Here is a 21738-nt window from a genome sequence, read left to right on the forward strand (position 1 = left end):
GAAGAACTCAAAGTTGTTGTCGCCGGAGAAATCTTCGCGTCGATTGACAGTTGAAAGTCAAAAGGAAACTCGGCGACTATTTGTCGTCGGAAGTTGAAGTCGTCGGGGATTGAAGGGAGAAATTTTGCAAAACTGTTGGTTAAGAGAGAGTTGAGAGAAGCTGTCGAGAGAAAGAGGAGAGAGACTGATTGATTTGAATTAAAGAGGAGTGTGGGTTGAGTTGATTTGTATTTTTGAAAAGATTAGAAAGTTTTGAAAATTTTAATCAAGATCACAATTAACTTAATCAAGTTTCCTAATGATGTTTGACCCTTTAAGTTGGTCAATATCACCAATCCTTCATTCAAAATTTAAAATACATCTTTTCTTCAATTTTTTCAAGTTACAAGCCCATTCTTACTAGGCGTGTTAATTGCGAAAATACACCAAAAAGCAAGATTTGTGTCAATTTATACCAAATATATTTACCATTACTTTTTGCCGAAATGGGTAAGGGGTTCAAAAGCCATGTTTTCATTCTTGCAGTATACATTTGTTTACTAAATGCAAAAAAGAATTAAATTATAACAAATTATTTCTATATGTAACTAAATGTATCACCAAGATATACATAGGAGCGCGAGGTACGACAGTTAGTTAACATGTTTGTTGCTAATATATCTAAGTAACCATTTACGTGTGAGGTGTGACATGATGTTACAAGTAACATAGTTTTCTTTCACACAACTAATTACCTCAATCATTTTTTTCAACTCTGGAAATTTCTTCTAAGTTCAATAACTAAAGATTGTAGTTTTTGGAAACAAATTGAGTGGATTGTGAGTTAGTATGCTATATGTTTTTTTCTTAGTTAATATGTTCCTTCGTGAATAAAATATTGGGTAATTTCCCTACTTTTGATTAGTCTGTTTGTTAGTTTTTTCTCCTAAAGAAGGGAGAATTTTCAAAAATAAAATAAAAAGCTTTTATAGATTAAAGATATGTCAGGCAATGAGCAAAACTAAGATGTCCTTCAACAACAGCCCAAAGGAAAGAAACTTTCTGGGGAGACGTTAAAACGATATGACTGCAGGTACTATAAAAGTTACGCCAATACAAAAAATATAATTCATAGAAAAAAAAGAATTTATCATTTAATCCTAATTTGTGACCGACATAAGACGGAGAGAATAGTATATGTCTGCATAATTAAAGTTACTTTTACATTGTTTATTTGAGAACTTATCTTATGAGCATTTATTATGTCCTCCAATGTATTTTGCCTATTGAATTGGAGTAGGAAACTATAGAAAAATTTTATCAGAAAAGCAGCCAAATTCGTTATCTTCAATGGTGAACTTCAGACACAAGTCACTTTTTCAGTCTTTATCGATGGTGGAGCCAAGATTTTCATTAAAGGGTTTAAAATATGAAGAAGTAAACACACAAGAAGTTAAGATGATTTAATATCTACTTCATATATGTAAAATAATTTTAATCATATACTCCATAAATAATGTAAATATTTCGACAAAGAGAATACGGATGAAGTCCCCTTACCCTACCAAGAACAACCCTACCCTCCACACAAAAAAAATATGAACTGTTAGTGTACTAAAATTTTTATATTATCACAAATCATTCAAAGATATTTAGAGACAAAAAGTAGTTAAATATGAAATGCGAAATCTTGAAAGCAAGACAAAGTTACCTGCTACAACAATGACTTCATGTATACGACTTCAAGCTCAAAACAATACTAAGCTATAGCATGAAAAAGTTACCTGCTACAACAACTTGATGTATATAACTTAAAACAAAATTAAGACAATTCCACCAACTAATACTATAACTATACGAAAAAATTTCTACAGCAAACATCACCACTCTCTCTTTTCTCTTTCAACAATTAATAATAGCCTCTCTTGCCTATTCCTTTTTCTTTTACTTTCTCAACCATATCACTGCAAACTACAAGAGCTTTAAAAGATATTGAAAAAGGTTAACAACACAATGCTATTAGTTATTTGCTTCTTGTGATCATCTTAGTAGCTGATCATAATCACCATGCTAATGTAGAAAAAAACTCACAATCTCTCAACGTTAAGCCCTAATTTATTTTTAAGAAATTTAATTGAGGAAAAAGTTGAAAAGATAGATTGGCAAAAGTTCGAATCACCTTTGTATGGGGCTTACCCTTTATTCTTAACTCGCTGCAACCATATATCTTTTCTAAGGAGCTTTCACCTCCAATCGAACATTCATCTATAATATACACTTGAAATTAATGAAACTGTTATACACCGCACCTTCAAATCTCATAAAAAAAGTAGTTATAAAAATATCTCTACCACCAATATTTCTAAATAAAAAAAAATATAACATAAAGATATTTATAAGATAAGCCGAGAATATAAGGATTTGACAGATTGTATAGCTTAAACAATCTAACATAAATAATCCTAGCAATTATTCATAAACATAGAACTACATGATTTTCACATAAATAAAGTTACAGTAATTCAGTAATGAATTACTTACTTGAATTCTCCATGGTTTTCTGTTGGCAGAGTTTAGTGGAAGCACACTTATTTAACCAAGAATAGAATATTGTTTCTCTCTCTTTGCCTTACTTTACAGAATAAAATATGATGGAGCTTAGTCTTCTTTTGGCAGAGAGAGGACCCCTTTTATAATAGGGAATAGTCAGTTATGTTTTCACGTTCCATCAACGTGATTAGTGGATATAATAATTATCCACTAACAGTCTGTAATTATCCTACTAACAGATTAGTCAGTAGTTTAATCCTACTACGTAACTTTCTCATACAGATTTAAGATTTAATTTATTCAATAATTATTAAACCAATAAATAAATTAATTATGTGGGCCATAGAAATTTACATTCTCACACTTGGCACACATAATGTTAATTTAGTGGTTTAATACGTACGTCAATCATGTGCACAATTAACGTTAAATCCAACATCATTTGTCATCATTAAATAAATTAACTAAAATGAGTCATGGAGGTTGTAAGTCACTTTATTAACATAGTTCCTTCCATGTACTACAATATTAGTCTATTACCTAACATAAACTTTCAAATACATAATGGGTCCAACTGTAATACTTAGAATACTTTATCTAAGTCAGAACCTATCATCATTATTCACAATATTATGTATACAAGAGAAAACAGGTAACAACAGAAACATATATAATTTGATCTCAAAGTGTCAATTACATAAACATAATAAAGTCTTTATATAAAATCAATCATTGCTATCAATAAGGCCCATCCATTCAACATGTTTAACAAATATTTTGGGCAGTAATCCTTTCGTCAAGGATCAGCAATCATAAGCTTAGTGCTAATATGTTCAATTGACACTTTATGTTTCTGGACTTCTTCTTTAACCGAAAAGTATTTCAATTCCATATGCTTACCACCTTTCGAATACTTATCATTTTTAGAGAAGAAAACTACGGCGCTATTATCACAATAACTTTTTAGTGGCTTGACTATATTGTCGACTAGTCCAAGTCCTGAAATAAAATTTCGCAGCTAATTAGTCTGGACTGTGGCCTCAAAGAATGCCATAAACTCAGCTTCCACAGCGGATGCAACTATAATAGACTGCTTCACACTCTTCCATGATATTGCTCCTCTACCTAACAGAAACAAATATCCAAATGTGATTTTTTTGCATCCACACACCAGCATAATCTGAATCTGAATATCCAACCACATCTAGATGATCACATCTTCTATAAGTGAGCATATGATATTTCGTTTCTTGTAAGTATCGCAACACTATCTTTGCAGCCTTCCAGTGATCCATTCCAGGATTACTTTAATATCGACCCAGCATCCCAACAGCAAAACTGATGTCTGGTCTTGTACATGTTTTGGCATACATAAGACTCTCAAATATTGATGCATAAGGAATATCTTTCATTTGGTTTCATTCCAAGTCATTCTTTGGACATTGATTGAGACTAAACTTATTTTCTTTCTGAATTGGAATGGGACTTAATGAGCATTTTTCCATTCTAAAGCTCTCTAATACTTTATTAATATATGTTTTCCGAGACAATCCTAACAATCCTTGTGATCTATCTCGAAATATTTCTATTCCAATCACATAGGATGCCTCACCCATATATTTTATTTCAAAGTTATTAGAGAGATATTTCTTGGTATCATGCAACAAACCAAGATCATTAGTAGCTAACAAGATGTCATCAACATACAAGACTAACATAATAAACTTACTCACACTGACCTTCAAATATATACACCGATCAACAGTGTTTTCTTTAAATCCAAAGGTGACAATTGTTTCATTAAACTTAAGATACCATTGTTGGGAAGCTTTCTTAAGTCCGTATATTGACTTCTTAAGTTTACACACTATGTGTTTCTTTTCTTTAATAGAAAACCCCTCAGGTTAATTCATATAAACTTTTTCCTCCATATTTCCATTTAGAGAGGTTGTTTTCACATCCATTTGATGTAGCTCTAAGTCATTATGAGATACCACGGCTATTATACTTTTGAGGGAATCTTTTCTAGAGACAGGTGAAAACGTCTCTTTATAATCAATGGCATCCTTTTGAGTGAAACCTTTGGTAACAAGTCTAGCCTTGTGACGTTCGATGTTGCCAGTTGAATCGCGTTTGGTCTTAAAGACCCATTTATACCCAACTCTTTTGCAACCTTCAGTTAATTCAACAAGGTCTCAAACTTCATTCTTTTCCTTAGATTTTAACTCATCTTTCATAGCATTTATCCATTTATCAGAATTATTACTTTTAATGGCTTGTGAAAATAAAACTGGATCATCATAAATTCTCACGTTAGTTTCTTACTCATGTAGATATACAAAATAATCATCAGAAATAGAAGATCTTCTTTTTCTTTAAGATATTCTTGATGTAACTTCTTGTGGTTCATCTACTACAGGTTCATCAATTATGGCTTCATTAGTAGGAGCACTAATTTGTTGTTCTTGTTGATTACTTTGTTGTGCAACAGCTTCAGGAACAACAAATTTAAAAGAAGTACAGGGTAGAGAAATTTTCACCCTAACTTCTTTAATTTTCACATTACGTGATTCTTCACTCCCACCAACTTCGCCATTCTCAATGAACCTAGCATTTCCTGTTTCAACTATTCTCGTACTATGATTAGGACAATAAAATCTATACCCCTTTGATTTTTCTGGATAACCAATGAAGAAACGACTAATTGTTCTTGAATCCAGTTTCTTTTCTTGTGGATTGTATACTCTAACTTCTGCCAGGCAACCCCAAACATGTAGGTACCTCAAAATAGGTTTCCTACCAGTCCACAGTTCAAAAGGTGTCTTTGAAACTGCCTTACTAGGAACCCTGTTTAGCAAGTAAACGACAGTCCTTAAAGTATACATCCATAAAGAAGGAGGTAAATATGAATTACTTAACATACTCCTAACCATATCTATTAATGTAGGATTACGCCTTTCTGCCATACCATTTTATTGTGATGTGACATGCATTGTGTATTGAGCACATATGTCATGCTTTTTGAGGAATTTAGCAAATGGACCTGGGTGTTGTCCACTTTCATCATATCTTTTGTAATGTTCGCCACCTCTATCAGACCTGATTATTTTCACCCTTCTATCTAGTTGTCTTTCAATCTCTGTAATAAATACCTCCAAGGCATTAATTGCTTGAGATTTTTCATGTAACAAATAGATATATCCATAACGTGAAAATTCATTAATAAAAGTGATAAAATATTTTTCTTTATTGAAAGATATGATATCAAAAGGACCACATATATTAGTATGTATAATTTCAAGAAGTTGTGTGCTTCTTGTGGCTTCTTTCTTTGTGTGTTTTGTTTGTTTTCCTTTAATACAATCTACACAAATATTAAGGTTAGTAAAATCTAAATTTGGAAGAATTTCATTCTTAATTAATCTTTCCAGCCTTTCTTTAGATATGTGACCTAAACGTTTATGCCACAAGTAAGCAGATTGTTCATTCACCAAACTTCGTTTGGTTCCAACATTATGATGCAGAGTTAAGAGTGTTTCCACAAACAGATTATCAAGATTTAGTTTGTATAAATTATCATAAAGAGTACCAATACCAATGAGATAATTATGTTTAAACAAACTAAAACATCCATTATCAAAATTAAAAGAATATCCAGTCTTATCCAACTTAGACAAAGAAACTAAATTTCTTGAAAGAGAAGGAACATAAAAAGTTTCTACTAAATCTAAGTGACGTCCAGTATCAAGAATAAGACTATAAGTCCCGACAGCTTCAACTAGAGCCTTCACTCTATTCCCCATGTAAACAAATCTTTCATTCTTATTTATGGTTAGGATTGTAAGGAATCCCTACATAGTATTAGAAACATGAATAGTACAACCAGAGTCAATCCACCAAGTATTATAAGGAACTTCAGTTAAATTTGATTTGAGACATATAAAAGCACAAGGCTTACCTTTCTTCTCAAACTATGCCTTACGTTTCAGGCAATCTTTCTGAAAGTGTCCAAATTTTCCACAGAAATAGCACTTTCCATTCTTGTTTCCTTTCTTACGTACTTAAGATGAGGACTCATTAACATTAAGTTGTTTTTGTTGTCCCTTACCATGCTTCTTTTCTTTCTTTACAGCTCCTTGATGATTTATAAAGTTAATGGAATAGGTTCCTTGATTCTTCAGCCTTGTTTCCTCTTGAACCAACATACCATGCAATTCATGCATGTTCCATTTATATTTTATGGTGTTGTAGTTCATTTGGAAAGGAACATACTCAGACGGTAATGAGTTGATGATGAACTGCACAAGAAAATTCTATTCTACTTCCATTCCCAATGACTTAAGTCTTGCTGCTATGTTTGTCATTTCAATGACATGCTCATGCATAGTATGTGAACCATTAAACTTCATGGTGGTCAAAGTACCCATTAGTGTCCCAGCAAGAGACTTATCAACAGTTTGGGAAGACTCTTCTACAAGTTTCAGAAGATCTTTTACACTTTCAGTTTTGGGAAGAGTAGTCTTAATGTTGCACGCAATATTCAATCGCATGAACATTAGTCCTAATCTGTTAGACCAATCCCAATGCTTATAGTAGGACTTTTCTTCATCACTTCTAGCTTCAGTAATAGCAGCTGGCTTTTCAGAGTAAAGTGCAACATCAAGATCTAAAACCCCAAGATAGAATTTGATCTGTTCGCACCAATCTGAAAAGTTAAGTCCATTAAAAGTCGTAATAGAGGCAGAGTGAGAATGAAGGGCAAATGCTGCAAGTAAAACATGCTCATTTATTAATACTTTGAGTTACGAGTTCAATCACATTATCAAATTCAGAAATAATTTACTTAAATGCATATTGATATTCTCCTTTGGGTGAAACATCAAAATACAACTTTAAACATAATGATGCTTAAAAATATATTTAACACAAATCGATAATATTTAATGCATTAATTAATAATACTTACTATCTTTGGATAAATGAATAAAATTAACGATACATCAAAATTATCTCTTTAATGTTTATCGATTATACGAACAAACAATCAATCTTTGGGTGATCCACAAATGTCTTATAACCAAAAACTTTAATTTACCCATAATTATTACATCATTTATAAGCATCAAGATTAATGGGCAACTAACTTAAATTTAATTTTTTTTTTAAATTAATTTCATAAAGATTCGACCACTTTGGTGATTAATGAATCTTACATATATAATTCCAAAAGATCCAAAATAATATCACAATTATTTCTTGTCTAATAAGTTTAAAAAAAAAAATTTTCTACTTTAATGGCTCAAAGTACTCCAAATAGTAAGATTTCATTATACCACAGAGAACTCAGGAACCAATTTCGATTATTTTTAGGAGACATGACATTCGAAAGGTTAATATTCGAATTGTCCAGTAAGGATTTTCATATTTAATATGGCTACATAAACCTGTAGAGGTAACATGTTGAATTGGAATTTTCCATTTGACCATTATAGACAAAATAGTTAAAAAGAAATAATGATAAAATTAATCAACTAATGATTATTTTCCTTTCTGTCTTTGGATTAAAATAGAACGTGAGACATGGTTATTAAAATTGTGTTGTTCACTGTCATGATCATAATGGGTATACAGTTGTCAAAGGCAAATACTAATTAACAACACATCCGTAATAATAATATCAAAGGCACTATTTATAGCCAGTGGAAAAAATAATATGAAAATCTTAAAATCTCAAATTTATAATAACTTAAACTATACATTGAGCATTGTATCACACATTACTAGGGTTTATAAAATTTAAACTACACATTAATTTAATGGAAAATCATTAGTTCCTAAACCTTGCTCTAATACCATATGTAAGGATTTGATAGATTGCATAGCTTAAACAATCTAACATAAATAATCCTATCAATTATTCAGAAATGTGAAACTACATGATTTTCACATAAACAAAGTTACAGTAATTTAGTAATGAATTACTTACCTAAATTCTCCATGGTTTCCTGTAGACAGAGTTTAGCGGAAGCACATTTATTTAACCAAGAACAGAATATTATTTCTCTCTCTTTGCCTTACTTTACAGAATAAAATACGATGGAGTTTATTCTTCTTTTGGCAGAGAGAGGACCCCTTTTATAATTGGAAATAGTCAGTTATGTTTTCACGTTCCATCAACGTGATTAATGGATATAATAATTATCCAGTAACAGTCTGTAATTATCCTACTAGGAGTCATAATTATCATAGTAACAGATTAGTCAGTAATTTAATCCTACTAGGTAACTTTTTCGTACAGATTTAGGATTTAACTTATTCAATAATTATTAAACCAATAAATAAATTAATTATGTGAACCATAGAAATTTACAGAGAAATCCATCTAAATATTTCTATAGAAACTCAAAAGTCACGTTAAAGAAAGACCTGTTAAATTTCTTCACAAAAACTTTTAAATTCATAATTGCAGTTAGTACTAAAAATTGCACCATATGATTATATATATACCTATACAAATTCTCAAAAACTATTAATTCAAGGGTTTTCTTTTCCTTCTGTAGCATGAAGTAATTTTGGTAAAAGAAATAAATTCTAAAATTTTTGTATTTACATTTTTTGTTTTTATTTAGGAGAGAGTCCTAATACAAAACAAAATTAAGTGAAAAATTTCATGCCTAATTAGGATTATTTTTTTTTTCAATTTTGGAGTTCTTTATTTTAATATTTGAGTAAATAATTGAAAAGATGATTTTATCTAAATTAAAGTACAAAAAATTTGAATCTCTTTTCCATTGATTATCACACGTAAGAAAGAGGGGACAAGGTCAGTGGTTTTTCGAAGTATTGAGGAAGGGCAAGCCTATATTCCAATTGTGATGTTTTGTTTAAAACTAAAAAGACAATTGTGTTGTATTTGTTTAAAACTAAAAAAATAGGATATAATGATATCTGAAGGTCATACAATCACAATATCAATCATGAATCACCAATCAAACTTCAAAATCAATAACAATAATTTCATAAGTATGATCTGAAAAGGATAGGATGTTACGCACATCTTACTCCTATCTTTGCATGAAAGTGAGATTGTTTTCAGTAGCCCTGGGTTGACAAAACATAATAGAATAACAGATAAAGCAAAAGATAAATAGTTGTGCTAGATTTTGGCAAGAAATAAAATAATAGGTTGAGTAGGTTGAGAAATTACCCTAGTGATGTCCCAATATCGTCCCTGCGAGCATTGTTATCACCTATTCGTGGTTGCATTCGGTCTCTATCTACCGAAGCTTGCAGAGAGACGAAGAAGCGTCCGGGATACGTATGTTATTTTTATTTTTTATTTTTTTTGGTTTAAACCATCCAGTATCCGGTACCCGCTTTTTAGGAGTTCGACTATATTCGAATCCGCCCCGCGTCGGCTCCCATTTGGGGGGAGAGCTCCCAACAGAGTGTTTGTCCATACTCAGGGTCCGTATGTTATTTCAAAGTTGGGTCACAATATTACTTAAATGGAGTTCTAATTGAGATAAGATAAGTTTGGTCACAATATCTTATTTTATATAAGATAAAGTTCTAATTGATTTAAAAGTGTCAATTATTATGATTTCTTATTTACATCAACTAAGGACTTTCATTAATTTTTTTACATATATTTATTTATAGTATTTTTTGCATATATTTTAGGAGTCATTAATTTCTTTTTATATATATTTAGGAGTCCTTAATTTAATTAAAATTATAGACATTCTTTTTTATATGAAGTAAAACTGTAATTATTTAGAAGTGTTAAAAATTATTAACTTTTTTCATTTTTATAATTATTTATAGTATTCTTTCCATCCATAGTTTTTTTTTATTATTATTATTTTTTTCCTTTTCTTGCCCAGGTTTTTTAGTACGTGGACTTTTGGTCCCCACTAAATATTTGACAGCTTTAATTTTAAAGGGATTTTTTCTTTTCTTTATTAATTGGATTTCTCCTTAAATTTGAGAAAATGGCCAAAAGACCCCCCAATCTTTACCCTAAATTTCAACTACACACCTATACTTTGCGGGGTCCTATGACCCCCCTGAATTATTTTAAAGTGGAATATTTACACCCCTCAAAAACTGACATCCAAACATTGTTTCAGGCAGTGAGTTGCCCTCGCTGTCATGTCATGTCACGTAATTTCACGTAATATTATTTTTTTAATATAAAAAATTAATTACTTTTATTTATTATATTTTTTCCTTTGTATTCTTTTTTAATTTCCTTTTCAATTTCATTACTTTTTTCCATTTATTTCATGTTCTTCCAAAATAATGATTCTCCATTCTTTTGTTCTTCTCTTTTTTCCTTTTTCTTTTTTCTTCAATCTCAAACCTTTGTTAAATAGTAAATTCAAAGTCGACTATTAAACTCAAAGTTTAGGGAAAAAAATTCTTCAAGAACGAAAATTTGCACGACTTCACACATTTGCTTCAGGAACAAAATTTTTTATTTCTATATTCGTTATGTGAGTTCAATTGCAAACTCGTTGTTCAATTGGAACTCAAGAATTACCAGTTTTTTCAAGAAAGGTGATGTTGAGGAAGCACGCAAATTGTTCGACGAAATACCCCAAAAAGAATGTATGAACTGTATGATTTCTGGGTATGTAAGAAATGGAATGTTAGATTATGCTCAATAAATGTTTGATACAATGTCGAGCAAAAATGTCGTTTTTCAATCTTGTTCCTTTTTCTTTGCTTTTTTTTCAATTTCTCAACTATGAAAATTAATGTTGAATTTATAATTGTGAAAAAATTTGGTGTTGATTTTGATTATGGTGCTGATTTGATTGTTTCAATTCCAAAAAATGTGGATTTGAATGATGATTTATGGTTTGAGATTGAAAAATCAACCGATGTAAAGTTAAAAGATTTCAAGATTCCACAAAATGTGTATAGTGCATTGTTGGAAGTTTATGTTTCATTTCATGAGAACTATGATTCTTGGTATGGTAATCCGGTTAATGAGTATGTAAGTTTGAATAATGTTAGTGTCCTGGGGAATGGAACTTTTAGGGAGGTGATTGTTAGTTTAGATGAAATGGTAGTTGGTGTAGTTTGACCGTTTACTGTGATTTATATTGGAGGAGATGATAAATTAGTTTTAGATTGGATGTCATTGTTGAGTTCTTGAAGATGCCATTGTTGAGTCCAAGAAGAAGAAGAAGGAGGAGGAGGAGGAGGAGGAGGAGGAGGAGGAGGAGGAGGAGGAGGAGGAAAATGAATAAAGAAGAAGAATAATTAAAAATGAATAAAGAAAAGAGTAAAGAAATAAAATAATTTTTTAATAAAAAAATTCGTTCTCACTCTCTTGCCATGTCAGCGTTCAGGGGGTAATAATTCACTTTAAAATAGTTTAGGGGGGTCATAGGACCCCCGCAAAGTATAAGTGTGTAGTTTGGATTTGAGGTAAATGTTGGGGGGACATTTGACAATTTTCTCCTTAAATTTTGATGCTTTTAGTTCCTTTTCTAAAGCCACTTCTTACTTCTTGTTTTGATGTTTTTTTTTTTAAATTCCCCTCTATTAATGTGATTTTTCCTCAAATTAATTTTGATGAATTTTAATAAAGAAAGATTTTGCCATAAATATATTTAATTAATTTTTAATTTTTAATATTAAAAAAAAAAATTGAAAAGACGATTTTGTCTAAAGCAAAAACTTTGAGATAATACCCAATTACCCTCCTGAACTATACCCAAAAAGGTTATGACACACCTCAACTTAAAGGGGGTCCAATTACCCGCTGAGCTAATTAAAAGTGTAATTTTGACACCCTTAGTGCCTACGTGGCACAACACACTGAAGTGTCCATATAGACACATGTGTGCGCCATGTATGTGCCATGTAGGCACTAAGGGTGTCAAAATTACATTTTTAATTAGTTCAGGGGTAATTGGATCTCCTTTAAGTTGAGGTGTGTCATAACCTTTTTGGGTATAGTTCAGAGCGTAATTGGGTATTTTCTCCAAAAAATTTTAATGAACGGCAAAAAGTTCAAATCATTTTTCTAAGGATCTTCACACTTTTAATATATTATTATAGATTATAGATTATAGATATAGATATCGGTATAAATTATAGATATAGATATAGATTATAGATCATGTTCATCTAAGCATTATGACACTTAAATTGGAATAGAAGAAAAAAATTATACATCACAATAATTTAAAACTTAAATTACTTAAAAATTGTAATTGACTATCAATGCTACAAAAGTTTGAACAACGAGAGCGATATCTATTATCTGAAAATTACATAAAAAGAATTATAAATTACAATATTTAACAGCTTAAAATATCTATAAAAAAATCTATTATATATTTTTAAAAAATATTATAAATTACAATAATTAAAATAAATTTTAAAAAAATATTTGTTGGGCCTCTGATTAATAACTAGTTTGTTTACTAAATGCAAAAAAGAATTAAATTTTATTCCTTTAATAGAAATAACAAATTATTTCTATATGTAACCAAATGTATCACCAAGATATACATAGGAGCGCGAGGTACGACAGTTAGTTAACATGTTTGTTGCTAATATATCTAAGTAACCATTTACGTGTGAGGTGTGTGACCTGATGTTACAAAAAACATAGTTTTCTTCCATACAAATAATTACCTCAATCATTTTTTTCAACTCTAGAAATTTCTTCTAAGTTCAATAACTAAAGATTGTAGTTTTTGGAAACAAATTGAGTGGATTGTGAGTTAGTATGCTATATGTTTTTTTCTTAGTTAATATGTTACTTCGTGAATAAAATGTTGGGTAATTTCCCTACTTTTGATTAGTCTGTTGGTTTTTTCTCCTAAAGAAGGGAGAATTAAAAAAATAAATAAAAAGCTTTTATAGATTAAAGATATGTCAGGCAATGAGCAAAACCAAGATGTTCTTCAACAACAGCTCAAAGGAAAGAAACTTTCTGGGGAGACGTTAAAGCGATACGACTCCTTAGACTTGGAATCTAGCAAGATCCCTGAGGCTAAAAAGGTCCTAACCGTGCCAAATTATGAAAATTTTACCTTTTTTTGGTTTCGCCTTAGGTGTCTGGTACCCTCTCGGGTGGTGAGAATTTTATGTTGTTTTGATATTGACGATATATATAGTTAACTTACGGTTTATTAATTTTTTGGCCAGGCATTAGAATGGTCAGTGATATTGAAGTTGGCGTTTCAAAGCATAGGGGTGGTGTATGGAGATATTGGAACATCACCATTGTATGTGTTTTCATCCATTTTCCCAAATGGTGTAACATATGAAGAAGATATACTTGGTGCACTCTCTCTTATTTTGTACACTATCACCTTGATTCCTGTCATCAAGTATGTCTTCATTGTTCTCCAAGCTAACGATAATGGAGATGGTAACTTAATTTCTCCTCTTCTTCCAGAGAAAAATGAAAAAAAAAAAAAAGGTCCCTTATCTTTGGTTGTAAGTTTAAGTATTATCTGATGAGTAATTTTGGCTCTTTAATACTCTGTGGATGCAGTGTTTTCCTTATTATCTATTGGTATGTTATTTTATTTTGTTTTACTTTTATTATGTCTTTTTATATCGTTTCTTGTTATAAGTCGAGGTCTTTTAGAAATAGTCTCTCTGATGTAGTGGTATGGACTGCATACAATTTAACCTCCTCAAACTCCACTCTGTAGTAATACACTAATTATGTTGTCGTTGTTGTTTAAGTGTGTCGATAATGTGCACTGTTCATCTCCATTAGATATTTATCAAACTCTAATTCTTAAATTTGAAAAAAAAAAAGATAAAAAATAATTAATTACACCTCAAAAGGTTGTAACTAACTCAAGAAACAGACCCAAAAATAACATAAACGGCAAGAAATTTGTACTTCTATTCCATTAAATATTTTCTACTTTCACAAGAACTTTACAAATAAATACTTCAAAAAAGAATGATATACTTTCTTTTTTAGTCTATTTAAAAAAAAATGATTCCTTCTTTTTTTTTTGCAATACTTTTAACTTCAACTTTTCACATGACCATAAGATTAAAGGGCATTTTGGTACATTTGACACAACTTTAATTTAAGTCCACATGATTCAAAAGGTAGGTCATTCTTTTTTAAATGAAGAGGGTAGTAAATATTTGACGGAAATCAAAGATGCTCACAACAAATTTAGAGGACTAAAACTGCTAAGATGATACTAGGGGGACAACTTCGAACTAACTATACTTCAAACTTTCATGATTAATTTATAAGAAATTATAATACACTTTTTAGTGCAGGAGGTACATTTGCCTTGTATTCATTGATATGTCGATATTCAAAAGTGGGATTAATTCCAAGTCAACAGCCAGAGGACAAAGATGTGTCAACTTTTAAACTTGATTCGCCAGATAGACGCACACGCCGGGCTTCAAAGCTTAAATCCATGTTAGAAAACAGCAATTTTGCAAAGTTTTTTATGTTAATTGCCACAATGCTTGGTACTTCCATGGTTATTGAGGACGGCGTCCTCACTCCCTGCATTTCAGGCACGTAAAAATCTATCCGTACTCGGTGTTTACATCAATCAAATAAATACATGACACATGTCTTATATGAGTCAGTATGATAATATTCCTAGAATTAGTGAACATTTTTTTTGTCAAGAGGAATCAAAGATTAGTGATAAAGAATGTTATCAAATGAGTGAATTAGCATGCATTATATGAGTCAGTATGATACTAATTGAAGTTTTCTGTTTAATTTGGTCAGTTTTATCTGCTGTTGGAGGACTTAAAGCAGCAGCTCCCTCGGCCCTGACTCAAGGTAAATATTGCATGCATCTTATTTGGCTAAATAAACTCCCTTCATCCGCTGAATTTAGGTATATGACATACGTCATGTCGTCATGTCAGCAAAAATATCTAATCAGTACACTTTTTGATTAATACAATTGTTCAATAGAATAAGTCTTAGATAACACGCCGAAGTGAAAAATGAATTATTAATTTAGGGGGTTGCTTATGACTTTAGTCTTTATTCAGGAGTTGACTCCAGCTAATGAAAGTAATATGTCTATAAAATGGTATTCGGAAATTTCTGAAATATGTTAAATTTACCAACTATTTCAAAATAATACTTTGAAATTAAATAGTTGGTAAAATTTCAAATTTGAGAAATTGCAATCTAACGCTAACTTATTGTGTGTTATGCAGGAAGACTTGTTTGGATTGCAGTAGCCATTTTGATATTGTTGTTTATGTTTCAAAGATTTGGAACTGAAAAAGTTGGCAACACTTTTGCGCCTGTACTTTGTGTGTGGTTCCTTTTCATTGCTGGTATTGGCATTTACAACTTCGTCAAGTACGATCCAACTGTTATCAGAGCTCTTAATCCTAAATACATCATAGATTATTTCAAGAGAAACAAAAAGAATGCCTGGATTTCTCTAGGCGGAGTTGTTATGTGCATAACAGGTATATGCTTACCTCCAACCAAAGTTGAATGTATCGAGAAAATTTAATTTCCTAGGAGTAAAATAATTGAATGACTGATTGCAGGAGGCGAAGCACTATTTGCAGATGTTGGTCATTTTAGTGTTCAATCTGTTCAGATAAGTATGTGTTGTGTGACATACCCTGCGCTCATATTAGCATATCTCGGTCAGGGTGCCTTTTTAAGGAAGCACATTGATGATGTTTCTGATACTTTCTACAAGTCCTTACCTTGTAAGTATAGCATTTATTCCTGGGTTTAAGTTCTATGCAATGACACTTTTAAAAGCAATGTTCAAATCATATCATGGAGTAATGACAAATCTCTATAATCGATATTAAGAGGTAACCAAGTAAAATTGATAACTAAATTGCTATATCATGTTAAACTACAGTGTTGATTCATATAATTTAAATTTTTCATGCTTAAACCTTTTCTGTTTTACAAGTGCAGATAGTATATATTGGCCAGTATTTGCAGTGGCAGTGTTGGCGGCCATCATTGCAAGTCAAGCATTGATTTCTGGGACTTTTGCTATAATCCAGCAATCCCTGGCGCTAGGATGCTTCCCTCAGGTTAAAATTTTGCATACATCAACCAAATATCATGGACAAATTTACATTCCTGAAGTCAATAACCTTCTCATGTTGGCTTGTGTCATTGTCACTCTTGCATTCAGGACCACCGAGAAGCTAAGCAATGCTTATGGTAAGGATTTCCAGGAATTCCCTCTCCTCATATATATTGTCTGTGTATAAATGGAAAATCCTTTTTAGTGATAATGTGAAGCAGATGTCTAATACGTGACAAAACCATTTGTTCACAGGAATAGCAGTTGTGTTTGTGATGACTCTAACTTCGGGCTTCCTCGTACTAGTTATGATCATGATTTGGAAAACTCACATTCTTTTTGTAATTGTCTATGTTCTAATCATTGGCACGTTTGAGCTCATCCTCCTAAGCTCAGTCCTTTACAAGTTCAATCAAGGTGGTTACCTTCCACTGGCCTTTGCCATGTTCCTAATGTTTATCATGTATGTATGGAACTATGTGTATCGAAAGAAGTACCACTTCGAGCTAGAACACAAGATCTCTCCCTTAAAAGTTAAAGAAACAGTGGATGAAACAAACTACCATCGCCTACCCGGACTTGCAATCTTCTATTCTGAACTTGTTCATGGAATTCCACCAATCTTCAAGCATTATGTGGAGAATGTGCCTGCGTTACACTCTGTCCTCGTGTTTGTTTCCGTTAAATCACTGCCTATAAGCAAAGTGCCCGTAGAGGAACGTTTCCTCTTCCGTAGGGTGAAGCCGCCTGATCTCTATGTATTTCGATGTGTGGTGAGATATGGATACAATGATAAGCGCAACGAGGAAGAGCCCTTCGAGAGATTATTGGTGGAGAGGCCGAAGGAATTTATACGAGACGATTCAGTGCTTTCCATAAATGCATCAAAGTGTAACAGAGTATCAACAGAGCAGTGCAATGTGGAATTGGAAAGTGATTGTGACATACACGAGGATGCTAAATTTTTAGTGGATAGAGATATAGAAGTGGTGGAAAAAGCTTTTAGTATTGGAGTTCTTCATTTTATAGGGGAACAAGATGTTATTGCAGGCAAAGGGTCTAATATTGCAAAAAGATTTGTCATTGATTATGCTTTCAATTTCTTGAAGCGAAATTTGAGGCAAAGTAGCAAAGTTTTAGACATACCTCACAAACGCATGTTAAAAGTCGGAATGATATGTGAGCTTTAGCAAGGAAATCTTAGTAGCTCAATTGGTTGCCTAAACTTTCTCTTTATCGGTGAGAGTTCGATTCTCTACCTTGTAATCACTTTAATCAGTTATTAGTTCAAATTTAGTTGAAAGGAGATGAAGGAGAAGCATTCAACATATGTGCTACCCTCATCTCCATCCGTCCGAAGGTCTTAGACTTGTAAATTTCTTGTTTTATGTAACAGGTTTTGTATGTTTAAATTAGTATAATTTGAGAGAATGTAACAATGTAGGGAAAGCATTAGTGCAGCATTTTGTTTTGTACTCTTCAGTTTTCAATCTGTTTGGTGTGATTGTATTCCTCTGTTTTCAATCAGTTTGATTTGATTTGGAGTATGAGCATTAAACTAACTAATTAATGTTCGGTAAGTACTATAAGTTACAATAGTTAACCATTCAAATTTTTTATAAAGTAGTTGAAAAAATTATGGTCAGAGAAAACATCATTTGAATAGCCAAATAGTAACTAAGATAAACAAATTAAAACAGGAGTAATATTTTACCAAAAGAGAACCAAAATATTTTACTTTGTACTGTGTCTTAACTACAGTATATTTTTTTGCTTTATACTGTCTATGTCTTAAACTTTTGTCACTTTTAATATGATACATTATCTCTTCAACAAAATTTTCTTATTAAAATTCCAGGTTGAGATTCGGATCTGGGTAAAAACTAGCCGAATTTTGGCAAGAATGATATTTTAGGAAATTAAGTGAAAGTTATGTTGATTGATTTTATGGTTAGAAAAACAAATTTGATGATTATGACGAAAAACAAATTTGGTGTAACAGGTATCTCAAATGGGATATCAGGGATTGAATTCTACCCGATCCTTTCTAAGTCGGCCAGTTTATTGCAGCGTGTGTAGCTTCCAAAAGGGCTGTTCGGAGATGTTCCCCACTAGGTCCTTTTCTCGGTCATGCTCGTTGCACCAGGCTTGCAAGTGCAATTTATATCTCTTGCATGGTTTACGAGCTATTGCATAGAAGCGGGTTTACCCAGTGCGAACCCAAAGGGAATCAAGAAATTTGTGCTTACCTCCGAGAGTTGGGCAGGGCTAGGTTGAAGTAAGTCATTAGACAGAAAAGGGAATGTCAAAAATAGCCTGAATCAAGAACCTTGACAATCTAGCCAAATGTGAAACCAACATACATCAATAAAGAAGGTTAATATGTTTAAAACTATACTGAACAAACTTAAGAAATTGTTTAGAAGATACAATTATCACCAATACTGCAATTTTTCAAATACTAGCGGTCTTACTAATAAGGCAAAGCACGATTTTTTTAATGAAATTAAGAAGTGTAAAAATAATATGAAAATCAAAACTTACATAACATGTAACGAGCTTGAAAATTATTGTGTATTTTTTTTTTTCTGACATATCTTAAGGACCATAACTAAAATCTGCCAGGGAGAAGACCATGGGTTGCCTCTGTGTTCATCTTTCTCCCTTTCTTCAATATTGTTGCCACCTAGGGAGAAGTGTATGGGTTGCCTCTCTGTTCATCTTTCTCCTATTCTTCAGTATTTTTGCCACTTTCTAGTAACAACCTTATTTTGATTAGCTTATAATCTCCTCCTAATTTTCTATACCTATGTATTAAATACATAATTCGTCCCACATTAGCTATTGACAATAACCTACCTTGCTTCGTAAATCCTCCATCGCTCGAGTCAATTGGTCTAGAATGTAGAATCTCGATCCTCTTAGACACTGATCTGCGTATCATTTGCCTCTTTATAAATAAAATATCAGCTCGTCTGTTTTATGCACACACTATAATCTAGTGTTATAGCGTGATATCACCAAAGTTTCTACCGTATATACGAGTATCCAGTTTTAGTGTGGAGGCACTATAGAAAGTGTTATTGTCATAACAATTTTTGTAGGCCAAATCCATCGGTGATCTCTAAACTTAGCACGAACTTTCATTTAGGCAACTCAAGTGGACGGTGTTCACTTTTGGCACCTAAAGTAGCCATAAAGTGTGTCGCTTTGACACCTTTCGACATCAGCACTTTGGTGAGTGCATCTCACTTGCTGCCTGCGTGGAAAAAACGGTCAATTAATTTGTGTCAATTCGTTTAAATTGCCACATCACTTTATACACCTATAATTATTTTTTTTATTGAAAAAAAAGATTAAAACACATGGAAAGCGACCAAATATAAAAAAGACATTTGTCATTTTTATAAAAATAATTTTTATATAATTAATTTAAATAAAAAATATTAATAACCACACCCCCACCTTATATCATCTTCCTAACCACCCCACCCACCCCATATCATCTTCCTTAACCCACCCCATCCCCTAAATCACTTGCTGCCACCCTACCCCCACCCACTCACCCCTTTCATATTGTCTTCTTCAATCCACAAACGCCCGCCACCCCCACCCCCACCCCTAACATTTTCTTTTCCCTTTTTCTATTCATACATTGTTCTTCCATTTTCTTCCATACACACTATCAAATTTTCATTACCACCATAGCATCACAATCACTAAACTTAACCACCGAAGCAATTACCATTGAAACTGTCATCATCAATGGAGGTAGAATTTTCCAGATTCTTGAAGAGTTAATTATCATGTTAATATAATATTTTACTCTTTATTTTTGAATTAGTAACTTAATTTTTTTGAACTAAGGTCAATTTGATTGAGCATAAATCTCAAAATCTAAATTTATTTGAAGCATAAATCTCAGAATTTGAAAGCTCAATTTGATTGAGCTTCTTACATGTCTGGAAATGTGTTAAAACCGATGAGCAAGAGAGATGGGGTGAGAAAAATAATTTTTAACACAAAACTTGCAGCTCCATAAAATAGATGCAGAGGATTATGTATACTTAGGGTGTTTTGGACATTGATTCGTAGGTTGGGTGAAGGTGGGGGCGCTGGGGTCTTTGGAGAAGAAGGAGGTTTGGTTGGGTGGGTGGGTGGGTGGGGGCTGGATATTTGGAGAAGATGATTTTGGTAAGTGGGTGGAAGTGTTTGGAGAAGATGGGTTTTGGGGGTAGAGGTGAGTGGAGGTGTTTGATTATTTTTTATTTAAAAATTATTTGGATAAAAAAATAGGAAAAAATGGTAAAATTAAATAAAAAATGAGCAAAAATATAGCTATCACGCGCCAAACCGCGAGTGTAATACACTCTCTTTGCTGAATCAGCAAAAAATGTTAAAGTGACACACTTTATAACTACTTGAGGTGCCAAAAGTGAACAACGTCCACTTGAGGTGCCTAAGTGAAAGGTCGTGTCAAGTTTAGGGGGCCACCGATGGGTTTGGCCTTTCTTGTACCAATCATTACTTTATTAGAAATAGGAACACCTGGAATGAAATGTTGAAATACCAAATTCTCTTACATATATAACTGAATGACTGTTTTTCCCTTTAAAACATAATCTATATCTATAATATATTAAAAGTGTGAAGGACCTTAGAAATATTTTTTGAACATTTGCCCTTCATTAAAAGTCTACTTTAGACAAAATTGTCTTTTCACTATTTTTTCTAATATTTAAAAATTAAAAATTATTTTAAAATAAAAACTTAATTAATTCTATAATGGCAAAATGGTTCGATGGACCCCTTTACTATGTCCGTTTTGTAAGTTGGACACTTCTACTAATATGTTTGTCATCTGGACCCCTAAACCCACTAATAAATAATATTTTAAACACATTTTCTGATGTGGCATCCTTTGTGGCTGGGACCATATAGGAGCGTGTGTTTTAGTCTCCAACCGCGCATCAGCCATCAAAAAAGGGCCCCAATGGTAAAAAAGGACATTATAAATGCTCATTCTTCCTCATTTGCTTCCAACACCACTATTGGAATAATTTGAGTTTTTTTTCTCCCTTCTTCTCCATTTTTTCTCAGTTCTTGTTCTTGAATTTTGTTTTTTCCTGCTATGTTTGTAATATTGAAAAGTTAATTT

The 21738-nt window shown here is 32.1% G+C and overlaps 2 protein-coding genes across 3 annotated transcripts; one reads left to right on the forward strand and one right to left on the reverse strand.

Annotated features, from left to right (window-relative positions):
- Positions 1-6842: 6842 nt before the first annotated feature.
- On the reverse strand, positions 6843-8528 carry LOC124896627. The gene is made up of 2 exons (XM_047408228.1): positions 8516-8528; positions 6843-7294 (listed from the first exon to the last, which is right to left on the reverse strand). The coding sequence occupies exons 1-2, from the start codon at positions 8526-8528 to the stop codon at positions 6843-6845; spliced, it is 465 nt and encodes a 154-aa protein (XP_047264184.1).
- A 4611-nt stretch (positions 8529-13139) lies between these two features.
- LOC107865483 (potassium transporter 5-like) lies at positions 13140-18056 on the forward strand. 2 transcript variants are annotated; one of them, XM_016711737.2, is made up of 8 exons: positions 13140-13557; positions 13705-13930; positions 14815-15063; positions 15287-15340; positions 15730-15990; positions 16075-16242; positions 16463-16717; positions 16836-18056. In XM_016711737.2, exons 1-8 carry the CDS (start codon positions 13429-13431, stop codon positions 17768-17770), a joined length of 2277 nt encoding a protein of 758 aa, XP_016567223.2. In that variant the 5' UTR covers positions 13140-13428; the 3' UTR covers positions 17771-18056. The 2 variants fall into 2 exon arrangements, with proteins under 2 accessions (XP_016567223.2, XP_047265224.1); XM_047409268.1 differs by lacking the exons at positions 13140-13557; positions 13705-13930 and adding an exon at positions 13941-14077 and having other exon boundaries at positions 14810-15063.
- The last annotated feature ends 3682 nt before the right edge of the window (positions 18057-21738 follow it).

Source organism: Capsicum annuum, chromosome 3, assembly GCF_002878395.1.
Source record: "Capsicum annuum cultivar UCD-10X-F1 chromosome 3, UCD10Xv1.1, whole genome shotgun sequence".
In the NCBI taxonomy this organism is placed as follows: Eukaryota; Viridiplantae; Streptophyta; class Magnoliopsida; order Solanales; family Solanaceae; genus Capsicum; species Capsicum annuum.